Here is a 20827-nt window from a genome sequence, read left to right on the forward strand (position 1 = left end):
TATTCCTGAGTTTGAGATTTCTGGTAAAATATGACCTAGAATCCTCAACTATTTCTACTGGCCCACAATCGAAACTTCTAGACTTGTTCTTTCCCCCAAGTCTCTACTAAATCGTATTTCTTTTCAGGGCAGTAGAAACAAGATCAGTTACAAGGACAAATTCTAGATGAAACTTCATCATGCCTTCCTTGAAAAGAGGTTGCTACTCTGTGTCACAGTGCTCTAGAAACAAGCAATAAAGCCTAATGTGGAAAACAGGGAGCTTCACAGAGAGGATCATTAGAACTTCAGTGCAATATAATACCTAGACTGTGAGTGCTCTGAAGGCAGGGACTTTTTTTACCTTTTTCTTTACAACTTCTTTCTACAGTAAGCGCCTCGCAGATAGTACATATTTAATAAATGCTTGCTGAATGACTGAAGAAGGATGGGTGTAAAGGCAAAGGATACTGATCATATAAAAGAGAACCTCTAAAGAATTAAGCATTTACTTATAAAGAAAATGACAAAACACAGAAAAACATCCCTTCCAACCTTACCCCAGACGTCAGATTTAATTGAGAAGGTATTGTAGGCAAGACTCTCTGGTGCTGTCCATTTAATAGGAAATTTGGCTCCAGCATGAGCAGTATAGGTGTCTCCAGTCATCAATCTACTCAAGCCAAAGTCAGCCACTTTTACCACATGGTTTTCTCCCACCAGGCAGTTACGAGCTGCAAGATCTCTGTGGGAAAGAGAAGCCAAATGTGATTCCAATCAGATGGTTCTGGAAAATGGTCATGAATGCTCTGTTATCGGTTCTTTGTGCTACAAGCAGAGTTGATAAGTAACTGTTGACAGATACAGTGTTTTATGAAAATCGCTGACATGGTAGAAAGCCACTAATTATACATCACTTGTAGAGTACTCATCAAGAGGCGGTTATGTGATGCCACAATAAAGCAGGCTTCAGAAAACGGGTTCCTATTTGTAAGTACAGTGGGATAGGTTTCAGAAGTGAGTAACAGATGCTCTTCTACAAGGTTTCAAGTTCTTTACTAAGACAGAAAGCTATTTTTAAACTTAAGCCGCTAGATGGAGCAAAAAGATCTTGGATATAGTCTTGGGCAAAATAAACAGCTTTCTGTTCTGAGAACAGCAAAGGCCCCGCATTAATACCTTAATCAGAATACACAGTAGGTTTATAGGAAATGACATTACAATGGTCCCTGTGAAAGAGAAAATTACTTTCCTGAGTTATCTGAAAATTTCTGGGAAGGTTCTCATATTCTTTCCTTTATTTGCATGTCAGGCAAGGCAGCTTCATGGTTAATCATAGGCGATAATCAGGTTTTACACACCTATGGATGAAATTCTTCTTCTCTAAATACTCCATTGCAGAAGAGATCTGAGTGGCCATGTAAAGGAGTACAACTGCAGTCACTTCTTCTCGGTTGCATTCTCGGAGATAATCAAGCAAGTTCCCATAAGGCATGTATTCAGTCACAATGTAAAATGGTGGCTCCAAAGTACATACACCTGATAGTTCAAATAGAGCTTGCTTTATTAGTATATATTCAAACACTCCAAACCACTTTGGCAAGAAAAATGGACAATTTTTAAAGTCTAGTTCAGCAGTAATCTTTTCCTTTCTTGCCATGTCATTCTCTAAAAATAATGCAGCAAAGTTAAGAAGCTGGCTGATTGGAAGTCTCTACTTCCATTGATATCACACTCTGGAAATTCACATGCATTTTGAGTATATGCCTGTTTGAGCAAAAGCAGTTACTTGTATTAATTCCATAAGGGGTCAGGACTACTGATACTTCTAGAGTTCTGTACATGCCCACAATTCCCATCCTCAACTGCATGCTAACAATGTTTATCTAAAAGTAATAGCAATTGTGCACATGTTGAAGGCTGTGTGAGCCCAGACTGTAATAATGCTTTTTAAAAAGATTGTAACTGTTTCCATAGTTAAGGATTTCACTAATACATGGAGGACTCCTTGTAAAAAACCAGAAGAAACTACTTCCTTTGGGATCGTTTGGTGCGATGAACACCTGAAGAAACTGGCCCTATTTTTAAAAGTCAATGGTTTCAGTCAAAGGTTTCTCTGTGATCTGAATAGGTGAGAAGCCAATCTATCACAGCACAGCACTTTCTGCTTGTAAAGGTAAACTGATGGGTGGTCACAATTTTTCATCTTAGTCCTTTGCTTAATGCCTCTTTATGACTATGATAAAAGAAGGACTTTAATCATAGACCTTTGCTTAATGCCTGTTTATTTTGCAAAAAACTTTGGGACAGTTTTTGGTTTAGTATCATTTTGAATGATTCTGAACTTTAGTCTGGGGCAATTACCATGAGCTGGGCAGTTTTATACATTGCAATCAATCCAGGTCACTGTTTGTTGGGTAATTTTTAAACACAGAGACTGCTGATTAAAACAACGACCATGGGCTTCCCTGGTGGCGCAGTGGTTGAGAGTCCGCCTGCCGATGCAGGGGACACGGGTTCGTGCCCCGGTCTGGGAGGATCCCACATGCCGCGGAGCGGCTGGGCCCGTGAGCCATGGCCGCTGAGCCTGCGCGTCCGGAGCCTGTCCTCCGCAACGGGAGAGGCCACAACAGTGAGAGGCCCGCGTAACGCATAAAAAAAAAAAAAAAAAAAAAAAAAACAACGACCATTTATTGAAATAGATTTGTACTAGGAGCTTCCACCATGGTGATTCAAAAGGAGGATTTGGAGATAACAGGGTACGGGGGGACAAGTATCTTTGAAGAAACCTATGGTTCAGGCAAGCGTCCTCACCTAGTAGTTGTACCAGATTAGGATGCTTGATTTCCTTCATCACTGCAGCTTCTTTTAGGAATTCCTCCACCTCCATAGTATCTTCCTGGAAAGGGGGGAAGATAAGAAAGAAAAAGAGGAAAGGGACAAGCCCCATCTTAATCATTTGAGTCAACTCACAATCCTAAAACTTCAGCTTTAAAAGGTGGTATCTTTTGAATATTTTAGCACTTACTTCAAGAAATTTTATCACAAAATAATATGCTCTATACAAGTCCAATTAAGAAAATGTCTCCTTGAATTTATGCAGTATTTGAAACTGGAGTAAAATTTAGTAGGGTGAGTAAAATTCAGCAATCATGTCCTATCACAAGTGAAACACAAAAGACTTGGATAGATAACTCAGTTCTCTGCTAGTTTACTTCCCTAGATACCTCAAGCCTCTGAAAGAGGAGACAACAGTTGGCTGTTTACACATTTATCTTCCTGACAAATTCCTTAAGGAGCAAAGCATATCTGCAAGGCTGTACATACTGTTTCACACTCAGAACAAGCACTTAAGTGCTTGCAAAAGAACTGACTACTACTCATAGGTGAAGAGCAGTCCTTTCGAGTGACATGCCAGAGCTACTGAGGCATATGAGAAATCTTCAGAGAATGGAATGAGTGACAAAACTTATAATTCGATACCAGGATGCTTAACGGAGAAAGAGGGTGGCATCAGGAAAAAGATTTCTGTGAATATGAAGAACAAGAAAAAGTGATCTAATCTCATGGAGATGGGAGGAGCAAGCAGCAGGGAGATAAAGGACAGAACAAGAAAAGACAGTGCCCATGATTCTCCAACAATGCATGAAGAATTCTGTCCAGCAGGGGTTGTTCTGAGGAAGGAAAGCAGCTGCTTTGCTTTTACAAGTAATAATGTGCTTCTAACCTCCCACCAAGATCTACATGAACAGCCTCCAGAGACAAACCTTCCCCACATGTGGATTTCACTGCATTTCAGTGAATAATCTGCCCCTGCATTGTCAGCAACGGCACCAGGGTTAATCATCACAATTTGCTGATGTGCTTGGCACCAGTGGGTGGAAAGCATTCCAAAGCTAAAGAAGGGCAAGCTGATATTTCCAAGTGATTCAGCACAAAAGAAAAAGATGCCTGAAAACTGTAATTCTCAGCAACCCACCTTCAATGTTTTCACAGCAACCGTAAGGCTATATTTCTTCCAGACGCCAACGTAAACCTCTCCATACTGACCACCCCCAAGTTTGTGCTTCATGGTAATATCTGTTCGTTCCATTTCCCATTTGTCATGGATAGGGGACACACCGTAGACTGTAGGCTTATTACACTTGGGTGCTGGGTAGTGTAGTGTTGTTACCAGTCCATCAGCCACTGTGGAGTGATGGTGAACAAGCTCGGCCAAGGTGCTAAAGCGGCTCTCAGCAGTTACATAAACCTGGTGAGGAGAGTGGAGAAAAGCTAAACCAACCTAAAAGAGGTCATTATTTCACTGGTCTTAAGATATGAAAATAAGCAGCACTATTCACAATAGCCAAGACATGGAAACAACCTAAATGTCCATTGACAGATGAATGCATAAAGAAAATGTGGTACCTATATACAATGGAATACTATTTGGCCATAAAAAAGAACGAAATAATGCCATTTCTAACAACATGGATGCGACTAGAGATTATCATACTAAGTGAAGTAGGTCAGAAAGAGAAAGACAAATACCGTATGATATCACTTATATGTGGAATCTAAAATATGACATAAATGAACTTATTTCTGAAATAGAAACAGAATCACGGACATAGAGAACAGACTGGTGGTTGCCAAGTGGAGGGGACTGGGGGAGGGATGGAGTGGGAGGTTGAGGTTAGCAGATGTAAGATTTATATATAGAATGGATAAACAACAAGGTCCTATTGTATAGCACAGGGAACTATATTCAATATCTTATGATAAAACATAATGGAAAAGAATATAAAAAAAGAATGTCGATATATATATAACTGAATCACTTTGCTGTACAGCAGAAATTAACACAACATTATATACCAATTATACTTCAGTTTAAAAAATACTGATTAATAAAATATGAAAATAAGGAATTATCTTATTGAGGTAAATGGAAGAATTAAACCATGATGGCAGGGAGAAACAGAACTTCAGTTTAATCTCATTTAAACCACTCTTCCTATGGTTCCTAAAGTAGTTCTAGTCTTGAGGGGGAAAAGCTTCCAAAATCTCTCTCTGGATCATCAAGATCACTGGTCTTCAAATATTTTTATGCAAAAAGACTACGGAACCCAAATATATAAGATAAAGGAAGAGAAATGCCGATTAAAGTAGGTAAGAGGGGACTGGCTTCCTGTAAAAATTTATGAAATACCACCTCAGAATCTTGCACAGAACATAATTTGAAAAACACTGATTTCAGTTTTTTTGGTAGGGAGAGGGTATTCAAATATCTTATAATTTTTATTTCATTAAGATGTGCTTTGGAGTGTCTAGGCCGTTTTACAAAAAGCCACAATTTTATTTCAGAGAGTTGTTAACAAAATAGTAGTTAATTTGTGATAAGCAGTAAGAAGTATAAAGTAAGATAGCACTCTTTGGGCCTTACCTCCCAAGGGAGCTTGCTTATTTTTAAAAAAAGAAATTTCTAGTGTATACAGAAGAGTATACAATTAATAAATGGAGAATTGATGATTTCTATAAAGTGAACTCACCCATGTAAACATCTCCCACATGGAGCATTATAATATTACCAGCACCCAGACGCCTCCCTCGTGCCCTCCCAGCTATTTACCCCTGCAAATGTAACCACTCTGCTGACTTCTAACACCTTAGGTTAGCTCTGCCTGCTTGTGAACTATACCTATACAAATGGAATCACACAATAAGTATTGTTTTGTGCCTGCTTTCTTTCACTCAACTTCTTTTTTGTGATATAATTCATATATAACACCATAAAATTCATGATTTCAAGTGTACAATACAGCATTTTTCAATATATTCACTGGTTGTCCAACCACTACCACTATCTAATTCCCGAACATTTTCATCACCCTACAAAAGAACCCCATACCCATTAGCAGTCATTCCCACTCCCCTCATCCCCATCCCTTGGCAATCACTAACCCCTTCTGCTCAGCTTCATGTGTATGAGATTCATCTATGACAGGGGTCAGCAAACTTTTCTAGAGGTCCAGATTGTAAATATTTTAGGCTTGTGGCCATAGCGTCTCTGTCATTACTCAAATCTGCCGTAATATTGAGAAAGCAGCCATAGACAATACATAAATAAATGGGTGTATCTGTATTCCAATAAAATTTTATTTACAAAAGTAGGCAGCTGGTGGGTCACAGTTTTTCCTGAGAGTGTGTGTAGCAGTACTATGTTAATTTTGTTGTTGTACGAGATTCCATTTTATGAATATACCACAATGTATTGATTCATTCTACTGTGGTTAGACAGTTGGGTGTTTCTAGTTTCTGACTACTATAAATAATGCTGCTGTGAACATTCTTGTACATGTCTTCTGTACACATATGCACTCATTTCTATTGGGTATACAACCAGAAGTAGATCTGTTGAGTCTCTCTTATATCATCACTTATCTGATTCTATTTGGTTTCATCAAGAAAAAATATGTCTGTAAGGTGATGCAAAAGAGAAAGAAAATTAATAATTTACTATCTCCTACTTTTTACCAGCCATTATGTTTTATGGAAATTATCTTACTGAATCCTCACAAGAATCCAATAATATGGGATGGGAAACTGAGGCTTAAGTAAGGTCACAACGTTAATAAATGATGGAGTTACCCAGCAAACCAGATCTGCTTGCTTTAAAGCCTGTGTGCTTTTCCCGTACTATGCATATCACAAAGAGAGAAAGAGTGGAAGAAACAATTCAATCTAAATTTACTGTTCAACAGAAGAACTGACATAAGTCTATACTTTACCATTTATAAAGTAAAACAGTTCCATTCTAATATGGCCATTTCTATATGGTTGGTCTTTCTAACATATAAACTGCTAAATGACTGACTGAAATATTTATATTAACATACATTAATGATCAACATCAGTCTCAGAAGCCTAAATTCTTACTCGGTAAACTTTCTGGTAGAGATCATTATAATTTTCATAGATACAAGGCTTAATTTATAAATTCTACATAATGTACTGGATGCATATATGCATACTTATATACTGATGATGAGAACAGTTAACTTATACAGCTGTTTTCTTCATTCTTCACCTTCAAATCTAGCTCATCATTAAACTATTAACATAATACTGTTTTTAATTTCCATTACCATATTCTTTTGAAAAGAGTAAGCTCTCTCCCACATGCCAAATAGCTCAAACTCACGTCAGTGATTAGTTTATTTCATATCAGACATAAAAACTATATTCTTTAGTCGTTCTGAATATTGTTTCTAAACAGCAGCCAGTCCACACCTAGAGGTGGCTGCCAGCCAGTCTTACCTTGCCATCTGTGGTGGTATTGATCCTGTAGTGATACACACGCCCCTCATACCTGAGCGAGATTGACAGCTGCCCAGGGCTGCTCTCACTTTCTCGCACCAGGAAGCTGCCATTGATTAGACTGCTGAGTAGATACTCTGCTGCACTGCGAGACACAGGTCCATGGTACCAGGAGTGTTTCTCCAGGCTGTTTACTGGGGTGATGTAGTTGCTTGGCACCCAGCCTTGGCCATTCTTAGAGCGAACTTCACTCCACTCACCATTCTGGTTGTAACCAAGGACTCGTAGCTTTTCACCTGGCCAGGAGGTCATCACAGAATGAAAGAAAAGATGTTAAGACTACCTCAAATGGAAGCAGTCTGTCAAACTTAAAACTCACTGAAAAATGAATCAAGAACTTTTAAACCAACAAAATTTTTAAAAATAATGAAAACTTGGCTGTCACCGTAGCCTGATTGATATCTTTAGCTCGTAGCTTAAACAAAAGCAGCATAGTTAAGAGATGGTTTTCTGACATTACCTACAGAGTTTTAAAGGTTTTTAACCAGAAACTCCATGTATGCAACTAAGGTAGCATACAAAGATAAAAAGGTTATTCAAATGTCTGGAAAATGACACAGTCTCACTCTTCAAAAAAATGAAATTAATTTTTTCCTCAAAACAGTCTGTCAGGGAATGTATCTTATATATGGTTCAGTGTTAACCACAATCAAGGATTAGGGATAAGACATGTAAAATACAAAGTTACTTCTAAATTTCAGTTGGCACAAAGGCTACAAAAACCATCAATGTAAAAAAAACAAAGAACAAAAAGGAACCGACCACAGAACTTTCAGCAACATTTTCAGAAAGAAAAGTACTTGGAGGTGGAGGTGGGCAGTGAGGACTCCCAAAGCACAATCTTTTCCAGGACTCAAGTTTTAAAACAGAATTTCCCAATTTCCCTCCCATTCCCAATGATGAATTAATCACCCCTATCTGCTCCTCTCAAATTAGTGTGCAGCAACGGGAAGCTGAGTCTGAAGTTGGAACCCAAGACACGAGTTACTCGGAGTTATCTTTGCTATCAACTTCAATGTCCTTGATCTAATAAAGCTGTGAACATCAACTTTAGACTCCCCAAACATACACCCTGCCCCTGTACTTGCAGCACAGGCAAAACAGGGAAGGTGAAAGAGGTATCATTAGTGGTAAATGATAACTTAAAGAATCCTTATAAGGCCTTAGGCTCCCATATCTGAGAGATGCAAGCTTTCCTATAGAGTTCCAGAGCAATCAAAAGCATATGGCTCAGTAATTATCAGGCAACGGCTGTTGAGGAAAAACTCAAAATTACTATTCTGTCAGCCATCTAACTTTTTTCAGCAGTCTACAGAAATGTTTGTCATAGGATAACTTTCTATTAGCCCCTACCACCTCACCCAAGACCCTGGGATGTGAGACATTTCAATGAGAAAAAACATGAGTATATGCATGTACACATGCACACACATACAAAAAATATATATACATATAGGTATATAGTAGTGTATGTGCATGTGGTGGTGGAAATGCATGTGTACTAATAAATACTCCCCAACCATATCTGCAGAGGGAAAAAAAATCTTACTGCTGCCAGAAAAGCTAAATAAGACTTGTCAGTCTGTAGTTTTTCTCCACTACTCTAAGAGAATGAGAATTAAAGACTAAGTTCTTTACCAAGTACATTACTGTTGCTTCCTTACAAAGAACTGATAATCACATGTCATCATAATCAGGATACAGTCAAACTCCCTAGGTTTTTGGTTGTTTTTCTCTTTTTAGCAGTTAGGAGGAGAATTTTCCACTCTGGAAGTTTTGAATACCATGGAAATTGACAATGGATATAAACATGGGCCCTATTGCCAGAGGAATCCTGGGAGAACTTTGTTTTTTAATTCAAGCAAAATACCATCTTTGAAGAAGGAACTAAAATAAGTATTGCTATTTTATTTTTAAAATATTTTTCTTGTCTTTTAAAATCATAAGTTAGCTTTAGCATGACATTGTTTTATATTAATGAGAACCTGGATAAAAATCTGGCATTTCGTAGGTTTTAAAAGAAATCACTGTTGGTCATAAGATAACGGGAATCACACTTCTCGGGCTGCACACTAGTAGTTGCCATTACTGGTAACTGATGAATCAACAGGCTTTCTTTATCAATGTTTCCTTGGTGACTGAGCTACCTTGGAAAATAACTGACATGAAAATTATATCTAGGAAAGAATGTTCTGAGTCTTCACTTCACCAACTTCTCCACTGAAGCATCTTAAGGTAAAAGAGTGTGTTGTAGCCCAAAGAGACTACCTACCACGCAGTATAAAATGCTTTTGAAGTCCTTTGTTTTATGCTAAACCTCTGTGTAAAATTTTCCTCCCATCATAAAACACAGCCCCCCACACATGTACAAATACCATCACCAACCTGCTGCCCCCAAAACTACCCAAAATCTTTAAGTAAACTGATGTTAGGAGATAATAATACGCTTTACTTTTCCTGTACTTTTGAAACTTCCTTGCACATGTACCTCTGGGAGATACCTATACCCCAGTTTGAGAAACTCAGTTTTAAGGATTTCTGCTTTTGAAGAATCTGGCTGGATTTTAAAAATTGATGTATATAAAAATTTTATTTTAACGGTAACATTCCTTGAGTGAAGACCTGTCTTCTTAATTTGGTATATGCACTCCCATTTAATACCTCATTCTGAACCCTTACAAATAATAAGAATATGTTCGACAAATAATCACTGAAGTTACATTTTCACTTAGCTAAAAATTATCCTGAATCTTATTTTTTCCCAGTAGGAAGCTTTCATAAATGAAAAGACAAGAAAAGATTAAGCAGATTAGCAATCCAACTCACGTACACAATGAGAATGTCCTATACTATTTCCTTCTCAAAAAAGTTTCACTTTTTCTGTCCTTGTTCAAAAAACCAATAATGGTTGGTTTTACCTGGACATGTTCTCGATGTTCCCTTTGATAAGAATTTACTACTGAAAATAAACTACTACTCTGTTGAGAGTGTTACTACTATAGAAACCCTTCCTACTAGTCCTTTCATTAACCCATATAAACACAAATGAGAGGTAAGTTGTCTAGACCAGTGCTACTCAAAGCAGGTCCACAACAAGATGCTTGTGCCAGAATGTGAATCACTGGATTACTTTCTTCCTGCTGAAAGTCTTGTTCCAAAAAAGGAAAATGTCAGCTGAACTAAATAATAAATAGTGTACTTAGCAATGTAGTTGTTTTACATTTTGAGTGAAAGTTCTTAATCTCAGTGCAGACTGGTAACGAACGGTTCTCAAGTAGGCAGTCAGTCCACGAACAACACTTAGAGTAGCACTGGGGTCTGGCAACATGTCATCTTAGCCACAGTTCAGTGAGAAGAGGTGTACGGTAAACCTTACCTTTGTGGCAGGTGAATGCTGGCGTATTACGTATAGTACAGAATTCTGAGAATGAGTAAAGTCTATGTATATATCGTGTGGTGTTTTTTCTAAAGTACTTCGTCTCATTTTAGCCTTAATAAAAATCCTATAAAGTAGATAAAGTGGCATTATCCCCTACACAGGTTTAAAAAAAAAAGAATGAACCAAAGGTATCTGGGCCCAAACTGCCTAGCTAATTTTAGTCAGAGGCAGAATCTAGAATACACCCCTTTATTTCTTAACCACTAATAAAAACTGAAAAGTGAGAGGATGTTACATAGAAGCTCACCTTTAGTGATACTCAGTGTGTTATCACCACTTGCTACGAAATCATAAAGTGCAACGAAGAGATTAGGGTCACTCTCAGTGGCTCCAAGCAAGTTCTCCTTGGAGCTCCACCTGATGGCTTCATTCAGGGCCTGGGGTTCAACATCACAACCATAGGGGCGGTGCAAGGCTTCTGAAAGACATAAAGAGAAAGGAGTTCACAGGAAGTCCAGGAGATGGAAATTCATTTGAATTCAGTACATACACAATATTTTAGCTGCTGGCATTATACTGATGGCTCCAGGGTGGAACAAAACTGTTCACATAGTTGGGGAGTCATGAAGAAAGAGCAAAATAGCACCATCTCCTAAGCAGGAGAGAAGTCTACTTGTTGAAAATACAACAAGACAGAGAAAAGAACACAAAACGAGCATTTAGCTGTTATCTGCATTAACCAAAATCAGAAATAAATGAATAGGAAAGGCACAGTTTCCTCAAAATAAAAAAAGAAATCTCAAAAAGAAATGGCAGTTCATTTTATAAAACACACAAGATATTTTCTCTAGGTGACAGTGGTTTTAAGAAGGAATAGTTATGTTTTATAAGTCCTCCCAAAGTACCTTTCTCCCCTTACTCTCTCCATATAAAACAAATTGTGGAAAAGATAACAGAGATTTTAAGAAATATGTACAGATTGCATTAATCCAGACCTTCCATTTACATATACAAAATTACAGAAATAGTGCTTTTAGAAAAAAAATCCTAAAATTATCTATTAAATAACAGAAAAATATTTTGGTTTAATACAAAATATTTTTGGCATCCCAAAATACCTTTGTGTTACCATGCACTGTCTATAACACAACAGCTTTCAACTGTTAACTGTTTTAATGAAAAAAATTTTTTACCCTATTTTCTTTTCCTAAGTGGTACATTTTTATAAAATAACTTAGGGCTCTAGAAAATACTACCAGCAGTGGACATGGTTTATTGAGTTTCTAGCATGTGTACTTGTTGAAGCCTTGTAACACCTGGTTTCTTCCTCAAGGCATTGTGGTTCTTAGATTTAGTTATACTACACAAACAGGTGATCCCTATACCATCTAAGTTAAAGATCACCTGCTTCTCACAGTTCAGGATAATTATACAAAAAATACACTCATCTTTCAGTAGCAATGTTCTTAATCACTAAAAACTGGTTTTTGTGGCAATCTGCCACCATCCAACTGCCTCTGTCATAAAAACAACACTTTTCTAGTATGTCTCTCTCTCCCTCTCCTTCCACTCATTTTTAATTTAAACTTGGTTTTATCATACATGAAGAAGAAAAAACCTTGAATCTGTGATTTTATTTCTTTTCCAATCCATTCCCTCCTCTCCTTCTGTACTGCCAATGTCTTAGTTCAGATTCCCATCATCTCTCACCTGGACTACTGCCTCCAGTCTTGTCTCCCTCAAATCCATCCTCCACACAGCTGGCAAAGTGATCTATTTAAAACAAAAATTTGACCATGTCACTCTTAAGATTCTTTAATAGTTCACCATCAAGCTAAAATCTCTTTAACATGGCCTACAAGGTCTCTTATTATCAGACCTCTACCTATTCCTCCAGCTTCACCTCTCCCCCATTCCACATCTCAAATTTTACATCTGAACATACACCACGATGCTTCCTACCTTTTTGCCTTTGTTCACATAGTCCTATCTACCTAGAATGCGAACTCATTCCACCCTTTTTTTTTTGACTGGCTGACTGTTTTTTTTGGTTTTTTTTTTGCGGTACGTGGGCCTCTCACTGCTGTGGCCTCTCCTGTTGCAGAGCACAGGCTCCAGACGCGCAGGCTCAGCGGCCATGGCTCACGGGCCCAGCCGCTCCGCGGCATGTGGGATCTTCCTGGACTGGGGCACGAACCCGTGTCCCCTGCATCGGCAGGCGGACTCTCAACCACTGCGCCACCAGGGAAGTCCTATTCATTTCATGCTCCTCCTCCCTGTGCTCACAAAAGCATTACACTTGCTGCAGTAACACCTCCTATCTTTATCCTCAATTTATGTTCGTTTCCCCAACTTCACAATGTGCTCCCTGGCATAAGAACTGTATCTCTTTTCTAGCAAGAGTCACATAATATGTGTTCAGTAACTGTTGACTGAATGAATAACCAAAATACACAAAAATATAAGTGACAGGAAACAGTGAGATGCCTTTTAAACTTAAAATAGCATTAACCAATGTTTTTAAAATGGCTTCATAACCATCTGTATCATATAGGCAGAAATTCCTCTTATAGGTTGGATGTTCTTCTAACAGTTTATTTCACTTCTTCACATTCTTTCCTCCTCTTAAAGAGTATATTTTTAAAATTTCACAGCTAATTAAATTGTTTTACATTAAGAATGTTACAACAAACCTGAAGATATGTCCATATGTCCTGAAAAGTTAATTTGAAATAGATTACCTTGCTTCTTGTTTAAATGCAGAATTATAGTGAATAGGAACAGCTGTATTATATATACTAAGATAACAAATTAGGATTACCAAACAAACAAAATACTGTATCATATAAAACATGCTTCAAACTGGTCTCAGGTACTATGTTTTTCTCCATTCTAATGCAATATTATCTACTCTAATGGAATTTCCATTGGGCTACTTTATTAAAATGAAAAAATTGCCAAAAAGAAGTACAGAGAATATTCTAATATTTTTTAGGTTCTATATTGAATATCACATGTTCCATCCATAATGGATAAATGTTTCTTGCCAGTGATAGTAGTAACACATTACAATGTTTTATGATTATTATTTGGCTTAATGATTGTCAAACAGTTCAAGTATATTTCCTTCTTTTTAGATAAAAGAAAGTGCCCCTTGTTTGACATTATAAGAGGAACAAAAATCAAGGGCAACAAGAACTTCTGTACTACCAAGTCAGAAACAGTACTCAAGTAGACAATGAAGCCAACTCTTAAATCCTATCAGGCCCAAAATAAGAAATACTGTATATTTATACCTTACTTTGTGAAAACCAGTATATTTAAAATCTAAGATTTACAAAACTAATGATTTTAGTGAACATCTACTATACAGTAGGCACCATGCTGGGCCTCAGAATATAAAGATTAAAAATCACAAATAACATTATTTGGACTTACTATAAAAAACTAGCATCCATTCTTTCCCCCAAATGTGCTGCTCTCACAGAATTTTCCACCTCAGTTAATGGCAAGTCCATCTTTTCAGTTCCTCAGGCCAAAAACCTTGGAAGTTTGAGTACAAACTGTAAGATAAATAAGCTCTGGGGATCTAGTGTATAACACAGTAATTATAGCTAATAATACTGTATTATAAATTTTAAAATTGCTAAGAGACTAGACTGAAATTGTTCTTACCACAAAAAAAAGAAATGGTAATTATGTGACATGATGCAGGTATTAGCTAATGCTATGATGGTAATCATCTTGCATTACCAAAGTGTACCAAATCAACACTTATGTATTATTATACCTTAAACTTACACAATGTTACATGTCAATTATATCAATAAAGGTGGGGAAAGAAAAACAAAAAACCTTGGAATCATTCATGACTCCATTTTTGCTCTCCAACACGAAATCCTATTGGCACTGCCTCCAAGAATATATCTGGAATTTATCCATTTCTCACCCCCTCCACTACTACTGCCCTGTCACCAGCATCATCTCTCAGCTAGATTATTTCACTAGACTTTTAACTGATCTCCATTCTTCTTATCCTAGCTCTCTGACTATTCCCAACACACCAACCAGCTTTTAAAGCATAAGTCAGATTGCTTTACTCCTCTGCTCGAAACTCTTTGATGGCTCCTTATCTTGGAATAAAAGCTAAAGTCCTTACAAGGGGCCTGCAAGGCCCTTTGCAACTTACCTTGCCCAATTCATCTTCCTACTATTCCTCTCCCATTTTACCTCATTCTGACTATTGGCATCCCTGCAGTTGCTTGAACAAGACAGGCACACTCCTACCTCAGGGCCTTTGTACTGGCTTTTCCATCCACCTAAAACATTCTTCCCCAAGACATCCACATGACACTTCACTCAAATGTTACCCTCTTGGTATGGCATTCTCTGACCATCCTATTTTAAAATGCATCTACTCCTGACAACACTTCCACATCCCCCACGCCTCCTTTCCTAATGTATTTCTCTCCATCACTTTTTTTTAATATAAGTTTATTATTATTTTTTTGGCTGTGTTGGGTCTTCGTTGCCGTGCGCGGGTTTTCTCTAGTTGCGGCGAGTGGGCTCAGTAGTTGTGGCACATGGGCTTAGTTGCTCCGCAGCATGTGGGGTCTTCCCGGACCAGAGCTCGAACCCATGTTCCCTGCATTGGCAGGCGGATTCTTAACCACTGTGCCACCAGGGAAGTCCCTCCATCACTCTTATTACCACAAAATATGTAATTTATCATCACATTCACATCAACTATTACCTCACCCCACTAGAATATTAGTTTCAGGAGGACAGATATTCTTGCCTGCTTTGTTCACTAATAAATTCCAAGCACCCCAAACAGTGAATGCATATAAGAAGCTCTTGAAAACAATTTGTTAAATAAATGAACCATGCATACTGCTATACTCACAGAGGATGCTATGAGAGGACAGAATAAGAAAACAAAACTCCGCAGTCAGAAAAGGTTTCAGAGAAGAGAAAGCATTTAAATTGGATGAGCAGGAATTCTGCTCTGATGATAGTAGAATGACAGACTGTCAAAGTGCAAGAATATGTCTATGACATGTGATTCATCTGTACTGGAGAGGAACTCCATCAAGCTGAAAGGAGGATTTTTAAAGGCAAGTCAGCTTCTTAAAACCATGTTATTTGACAAAAGGAGAAAGGAGAAAAGAGAATGAGACCTGTGGCACAATTTTATGAAAACTTAAAACATATATACAGGCTAAAAAATACCGTACATTTCTGTAATATATAAAAAATAATAAATACAGGAAAACAGTCATTTCTGAGACTAAAAAGTACTAAAAGAACCACAACTTGGAAAACAATCCTTTTTATTCCCCAATCCCCTTCTTCCCATCTCTGGTTTTACAGTCTTTTTGGTCAAGTCAAAAGATCTTATTTTCGGGCTTCCCTGGTGGCACAGTGGTTGAGAGTCCGCCTGCCGATGCAGGGGACTGGGTTCGTGCCCGGTCTGGGAAGATCCCACATGCCACGGAGCGGCTGGGCCCATGAGCCATGGCCGCTGGGCCTGCGCATCCGGAGCCTGTGCTCTGCAACAGGAGAGGCCACAACAGTGAGAGGCCCGCGTACCGCAAAAAAAAAAAAAAAAAAAAAAAAAGATCTTATTTCCTTCGTTTCTTCTTTCTTCCCACTCTTTTGTTCTCACAGTACTAAGGCTCTATTTCCTGTACAATCCGCCTGCACAGGATATCCACTTAAACACCATCCTACCCACTAGCACCAAACAAAAGGGGAAATTTTCCAAAGACAAGAAACATCCTAACATTTTCCTGAGGCCAAGAATGAACATGTTTTAAATCATAAAGAGTTAAAGAACTAAATGGGGGAGAGCAAGCTAAGGAATGAAGACAAAAAGAGGGGGGAGGACCTATAGGAAGTAAATGCCACCATGTTATCCAGTAGGTCTAGTCTATGCTACTTTCCTCATCGGCTTAAGACAGTCAAATCTGGATGATTCAGATGTACTGCACCCGCCCGAATACAAGTGTGTAGGCTGGGAATGTTTTATTTTTGAACAATGTCAAGTGACTACTATACATGAGGTAACTTAGATAGTGAGTTACCTTTCATTACTCACTATTGTTGAGGTATATCATGGACTTAAGATGACACAACAGAAGACTCTAATTTTTACTTATGGAATATAGGACCCAGGTAGCAGAAATACATTGTGACTATTAAGAAAAGGTAATTTTATTACTTTTTTCTACTAATACACTTGTAGGAAACAATAAAAATAAGGTAAAACATAGAAGTAGCAGCTTGTACAAAGTAAATTATCAGGATTAAACAAGTTAAAATCCAGAATAAAACTCAAATTCAGAGATAATTCCTAAATTTAATGTTTAATGTTTAATTACTGTTTAAATAATGTCTAATGTTTAATTAAAATTAATGTTTAATTTTATTAAAAACACTTTTTACCAATTAGTCATTCAATAACTTTTAGCAGAAATTTCTAGGTAGAAATTTGTCAGGTAGTAATTGGAGAAATTAATATTCAAAAATTTCAGTTTAGGCATTTCCAAGCATTTTTACGAACACTTATCTTGCTAGAATTCTACTTTATCTGACTACATATTCTCTAAGAAGCTAATACTTTTTTTTTTTTTTTCTTTTTGGTTGCACCGCACAGCTTGCAGGATTTCAGTTCCCCAACCAGGGGTCAAACCCAGGCCCACGGCAGTGAAAGCGCAGAGTCCTAACCCCTGGACCACGTGGGAAGTCCCTAAGAAACTAATACTTTTTAACACCTCTTTTAAAAACTGTGTAAGTTGGTTAGATAAATCAATTGCTCTCAATATCAAGCCATATGTATCTTAATACTACAAAATATCATATGTCATTCATTTCTTCTTTCATTCAATAGGTACTTACTAAGGCCCTACTATGAAATACCAGGAAAAAAAAAAAACACATGAAGCTTCATTGGCCAAGAATAAAGATGATAATAGTAGATAATATTAATTTTTTGAAATCTCCATTCATGCTTGTTTACTGTGATTATGTACCCTCCCCAAACTATCACCCTTATATCATACCTGTCAAGTTGGGTAGAGCAGTTTCTGAGGCCTCACTGCACAGGCAGCAAAGCGATGTGTCCTGATCTCTGCCATAACTATTAGGAAGAAGCAGAGCTGTCCCAAAGACCATTCCTCTGTCCAGAAGCACAAAAGTTTAACTGATCTATGTACAGAGGAAGTCTTGGAATTCCACTCTCTGACAAGCAATACCATATGCATGTGACACTCATTCATGTTCTCAGTAGCCAGAAGGAACCAATGGAAGGGTAAGCGTTTACAAGTCCAAAGTGGGTGAAGAGTTACATAAAGGAAAATGTCTAGTAATTAGCAAAACACTGAGTCAGAATGGAGATACTTCAAAACCTCTGGAACATTTTGAAAAAATAAGTAAAAACCGACACACGAGTAACAAATAATAAAACACATAGGGATTAGTACATATAGATGGGATTTCATTCCTAAGTGATAATGAAGTGAGACTGTAGAGAAAAGTTTCCTTGAAGAAAACGCATTTACAATAAGTGTTTACACTTTTAAGAAAGGAAACCCCTAACAAGACTCATCTTTTGCATCACTTAAATTAGCTCACGAAACCACAAACCCAAAGTCAAAGAAATAGTTACAGTCTGATTCATAAGCACAGAAGCCAGGAAATGATGGCCTTCAGTAAAATTTTGGCTCTATTATCGCTTAATAAAGGTTAAAAACATGGCATAATAGTGCTGAAAACTTTTGAATATTAAAACTTTTAAAAGTGAAAACCTAATCTTTGTTAATACATAGGAACAAAGTTAAATAAAACTTAAGAACCTTATAGGAAATTAGTAAAATCTACAAATATTGGATGACTTTAGTGGTATAATCTACAAAAATAATACAAGAATGTGTTACTGTACACCTAAGAATACTCACTGATTCAAGAAATATTTGCTAAGTACCTACTATGTACCAGCCACTGTGCTTGGTTCCAGGTCAATAAAGGTAATGGTAAAATTATAGATAGCAGAACTGAAATAGCCTTCAATAAAGATGTTACAAAATTATAATGTAAACTTAAAGAATGAATGACTTTGATGTAGGTAATTATTAACAGTGTTAAAAAAAAACCTTATGCACTCAAAGAAATTAACTTTTATGAAGCCAATACTGTTAACATCATGGGGAAAGCAAGAGTTAAATGACTAATGGGTTACCTCAAATTAATGACTCAGAATTTCAAATACGGGGTTGAATTTCTCCTTCCCTAAATTACACAAAATAAAAGGCAAAGGAGCTCCATAATTCATATTTTATACATATCTATATTCTATACCATATGATTTACTATTTAATCAGTAAATCTGCTATTTAAATTACCAATAATAGTTACATTTTTAAGGCTCCTATATTGTTACCAGGAGTACAGAGAGAATGAACAAATAAACAAAATGTGGTACATACAACAGAATATTATTCAACCATAAAAACGAATAAAATTTTAATATATGCTACAACATAGATGGGCCTTGAAAACATTATTCTAAGTGTAATAAGTCAGGCACAGAAGGACAAATATTGTATGATTCCACTTATGTGAAATACCTAGAAGTTGTTCTAGTTCTGGAAATGGGTGACTGTACTTAAGGCTACTAAACTGTATACCTTAAAATAGTTTAAAAGGTAAGTTTTATGTATATTTTATAATTAAAAATTTTTAATTAAAAAATAAGTACTGACATCTCCAAAGACCTCTGTTATGTGGGTTACATCTATCATTATTTATCATATTTGAAATTAAAACTGAGAAACTATAATATTAATTTTAAAATAATAAACTCATGTTAACATATTTTATTAAAAATAACTACCCTTGAAAAGATAATTAAGAGTAACATTGTCATTTTCTGCAAATCTCTTAATATCTAGCTTAAAACAAGATAGTAGAATCTTCATTCTGCATTTGATCTGCTGTGATGTTATTTTTGTTTAAGTATATGAAAATCTTATTGCACACAGATATGGAGGTATAAAAGGAAGGTATATTTTAACATTCTTTCAGATTATTATGGATATTCTTCTTTGATACCACACCAAAACTCAACAAAGGTTAACTGTAAATTGAAATCTGAAACCACACAGACAAAATTTTCATAATCTGTCAAATTAAAATTTGTTGGAGGGCTTCCCTGGTGGCGCAGTGGTTGAGAGTCTGCCTGCCATTGAAGGGGACATGGGTTCATGCCCCGGTCCAGGAGGATCCCACGTGCCGGGGAACGGCTGGGCCAGTAAGCCATGGCCACTGAGCCTGCACATCCGGAGCCTGTGCTCCGCAGCGGGAGAGGCCACAACAGTGAGAGGCCCGTGTACCGCAAAAAAAAAAAAAAAAATTGTTGGTTTATCTTGTACTTGGAATGGGTCTATTCTGTACTTCGCATTTTTTAACATCATGCATTGATCATCTGGAAATCATGCTTCACTGAATGTTGACATACTTCATTATATAACATTGAAACATCCTATTCATTACTATCACCATCAACCTCATCACAAAAGTTTTAAGAAGTTGTCATGATCAGAATTTTTATTGAATCATGTAATTTTATTGAATTCTAATTTTTGCTTAAAAGCTCAAATTCTACCATTTCCAACAATTAATACCTGTCTTCTTTGAAAGAGCAAACTCACTACATTCACTTTTGAGAAAATGTCTACCAAATCCCAAATCTGAATAGTTTCTTGTTCAATCTTTCAAGTGAAAATAGTGTTCCATGAAAAAAACAGCCAGTTCAGCTCAAAACACACAAAAATTGCACATGGCTCTCTCTAAAAACAGCCACAATATTTTGGCAAGCAGCAGAAGTACTTTATGCATACTTTCCATTTTGTCACATAGAATACTAAAAAGACATGTACCTGAGAATCAAGATTTTTATAAAATTAATCATTTTTACTGCTTAATCAAGGAAATTCTTAAGTAAAACTGTTTTGTTAGACTTTTTATTTTATACTGGAGTATAGTCGATTAACAATGTTGTGACAGTTGCAGGTGCACAGCAGAACAACTCAGCCATACATATACATG

At 37.0% G+C, this 20827-nt stretch overlaps 1 protein-coding gene across 7 annotated transcripts in view; it reads right to left on the reverse strand.

Moving 5' to 3' along the window:
• Positions 1–20827, reverse strand: part of ABL2 (ABL proto-oncogene 2, non-receptor tyrosine kinase) — a 96087-nt gene that overhangs the window by 7061 nt on the left and 68199 nt on the right. For 2 of the 7 annotated variants that reach the window (XM_065873082.1, XM_065873079.1), the window contains exons 1-8: positions 17785–17896; positions 12431–12493; positions 11028–11198; positions 7282–7577; positions 3959–4231; positions 2794–2878; positions 1341–1518; positions 540–724 (exon numbers count right to left, since the gene is read on the reverse strand). In XM_065873082.1, coding sequence (XP_065729154.1) covers positions 540–724; positions 1341–1518; positions 2794–2878; positions 3959–4231; positions 7282–7577; positions 11028–11198; positions 12431–12493; positions 17785–17896 — 1363 coding nt within the window. Of the gene's footprint in view, positions 1–539; positions 725–1340; positions 1519–2793; positions 2879–3958; positions 4232–7281; positions 7578–11027; positions 11199–12430; positions 12494–17784; positions 17897–20827 lie in introns of those variants that run through there. The other 5 variants (XM_065873078.1, XM_065873081.1, XM_065873083.1 and 2 more) reach the window with 3 other exon arrangements.

The sequence above is a fragment of the Phocoena phocoena genome, chromosome 1 (genome assembly GCF_963924675.1).
Source record: "Phocoena phocoena chromosome 1, mPhoPho1.1, whole genome shotgun sequence".
Classification (NCBI taxonomy): Eukaryota; Metazoa; Chordata; class Mammalia; order Artiodactyla; family Phocoenidae; genus Phocoena; species Phocoena phocoena.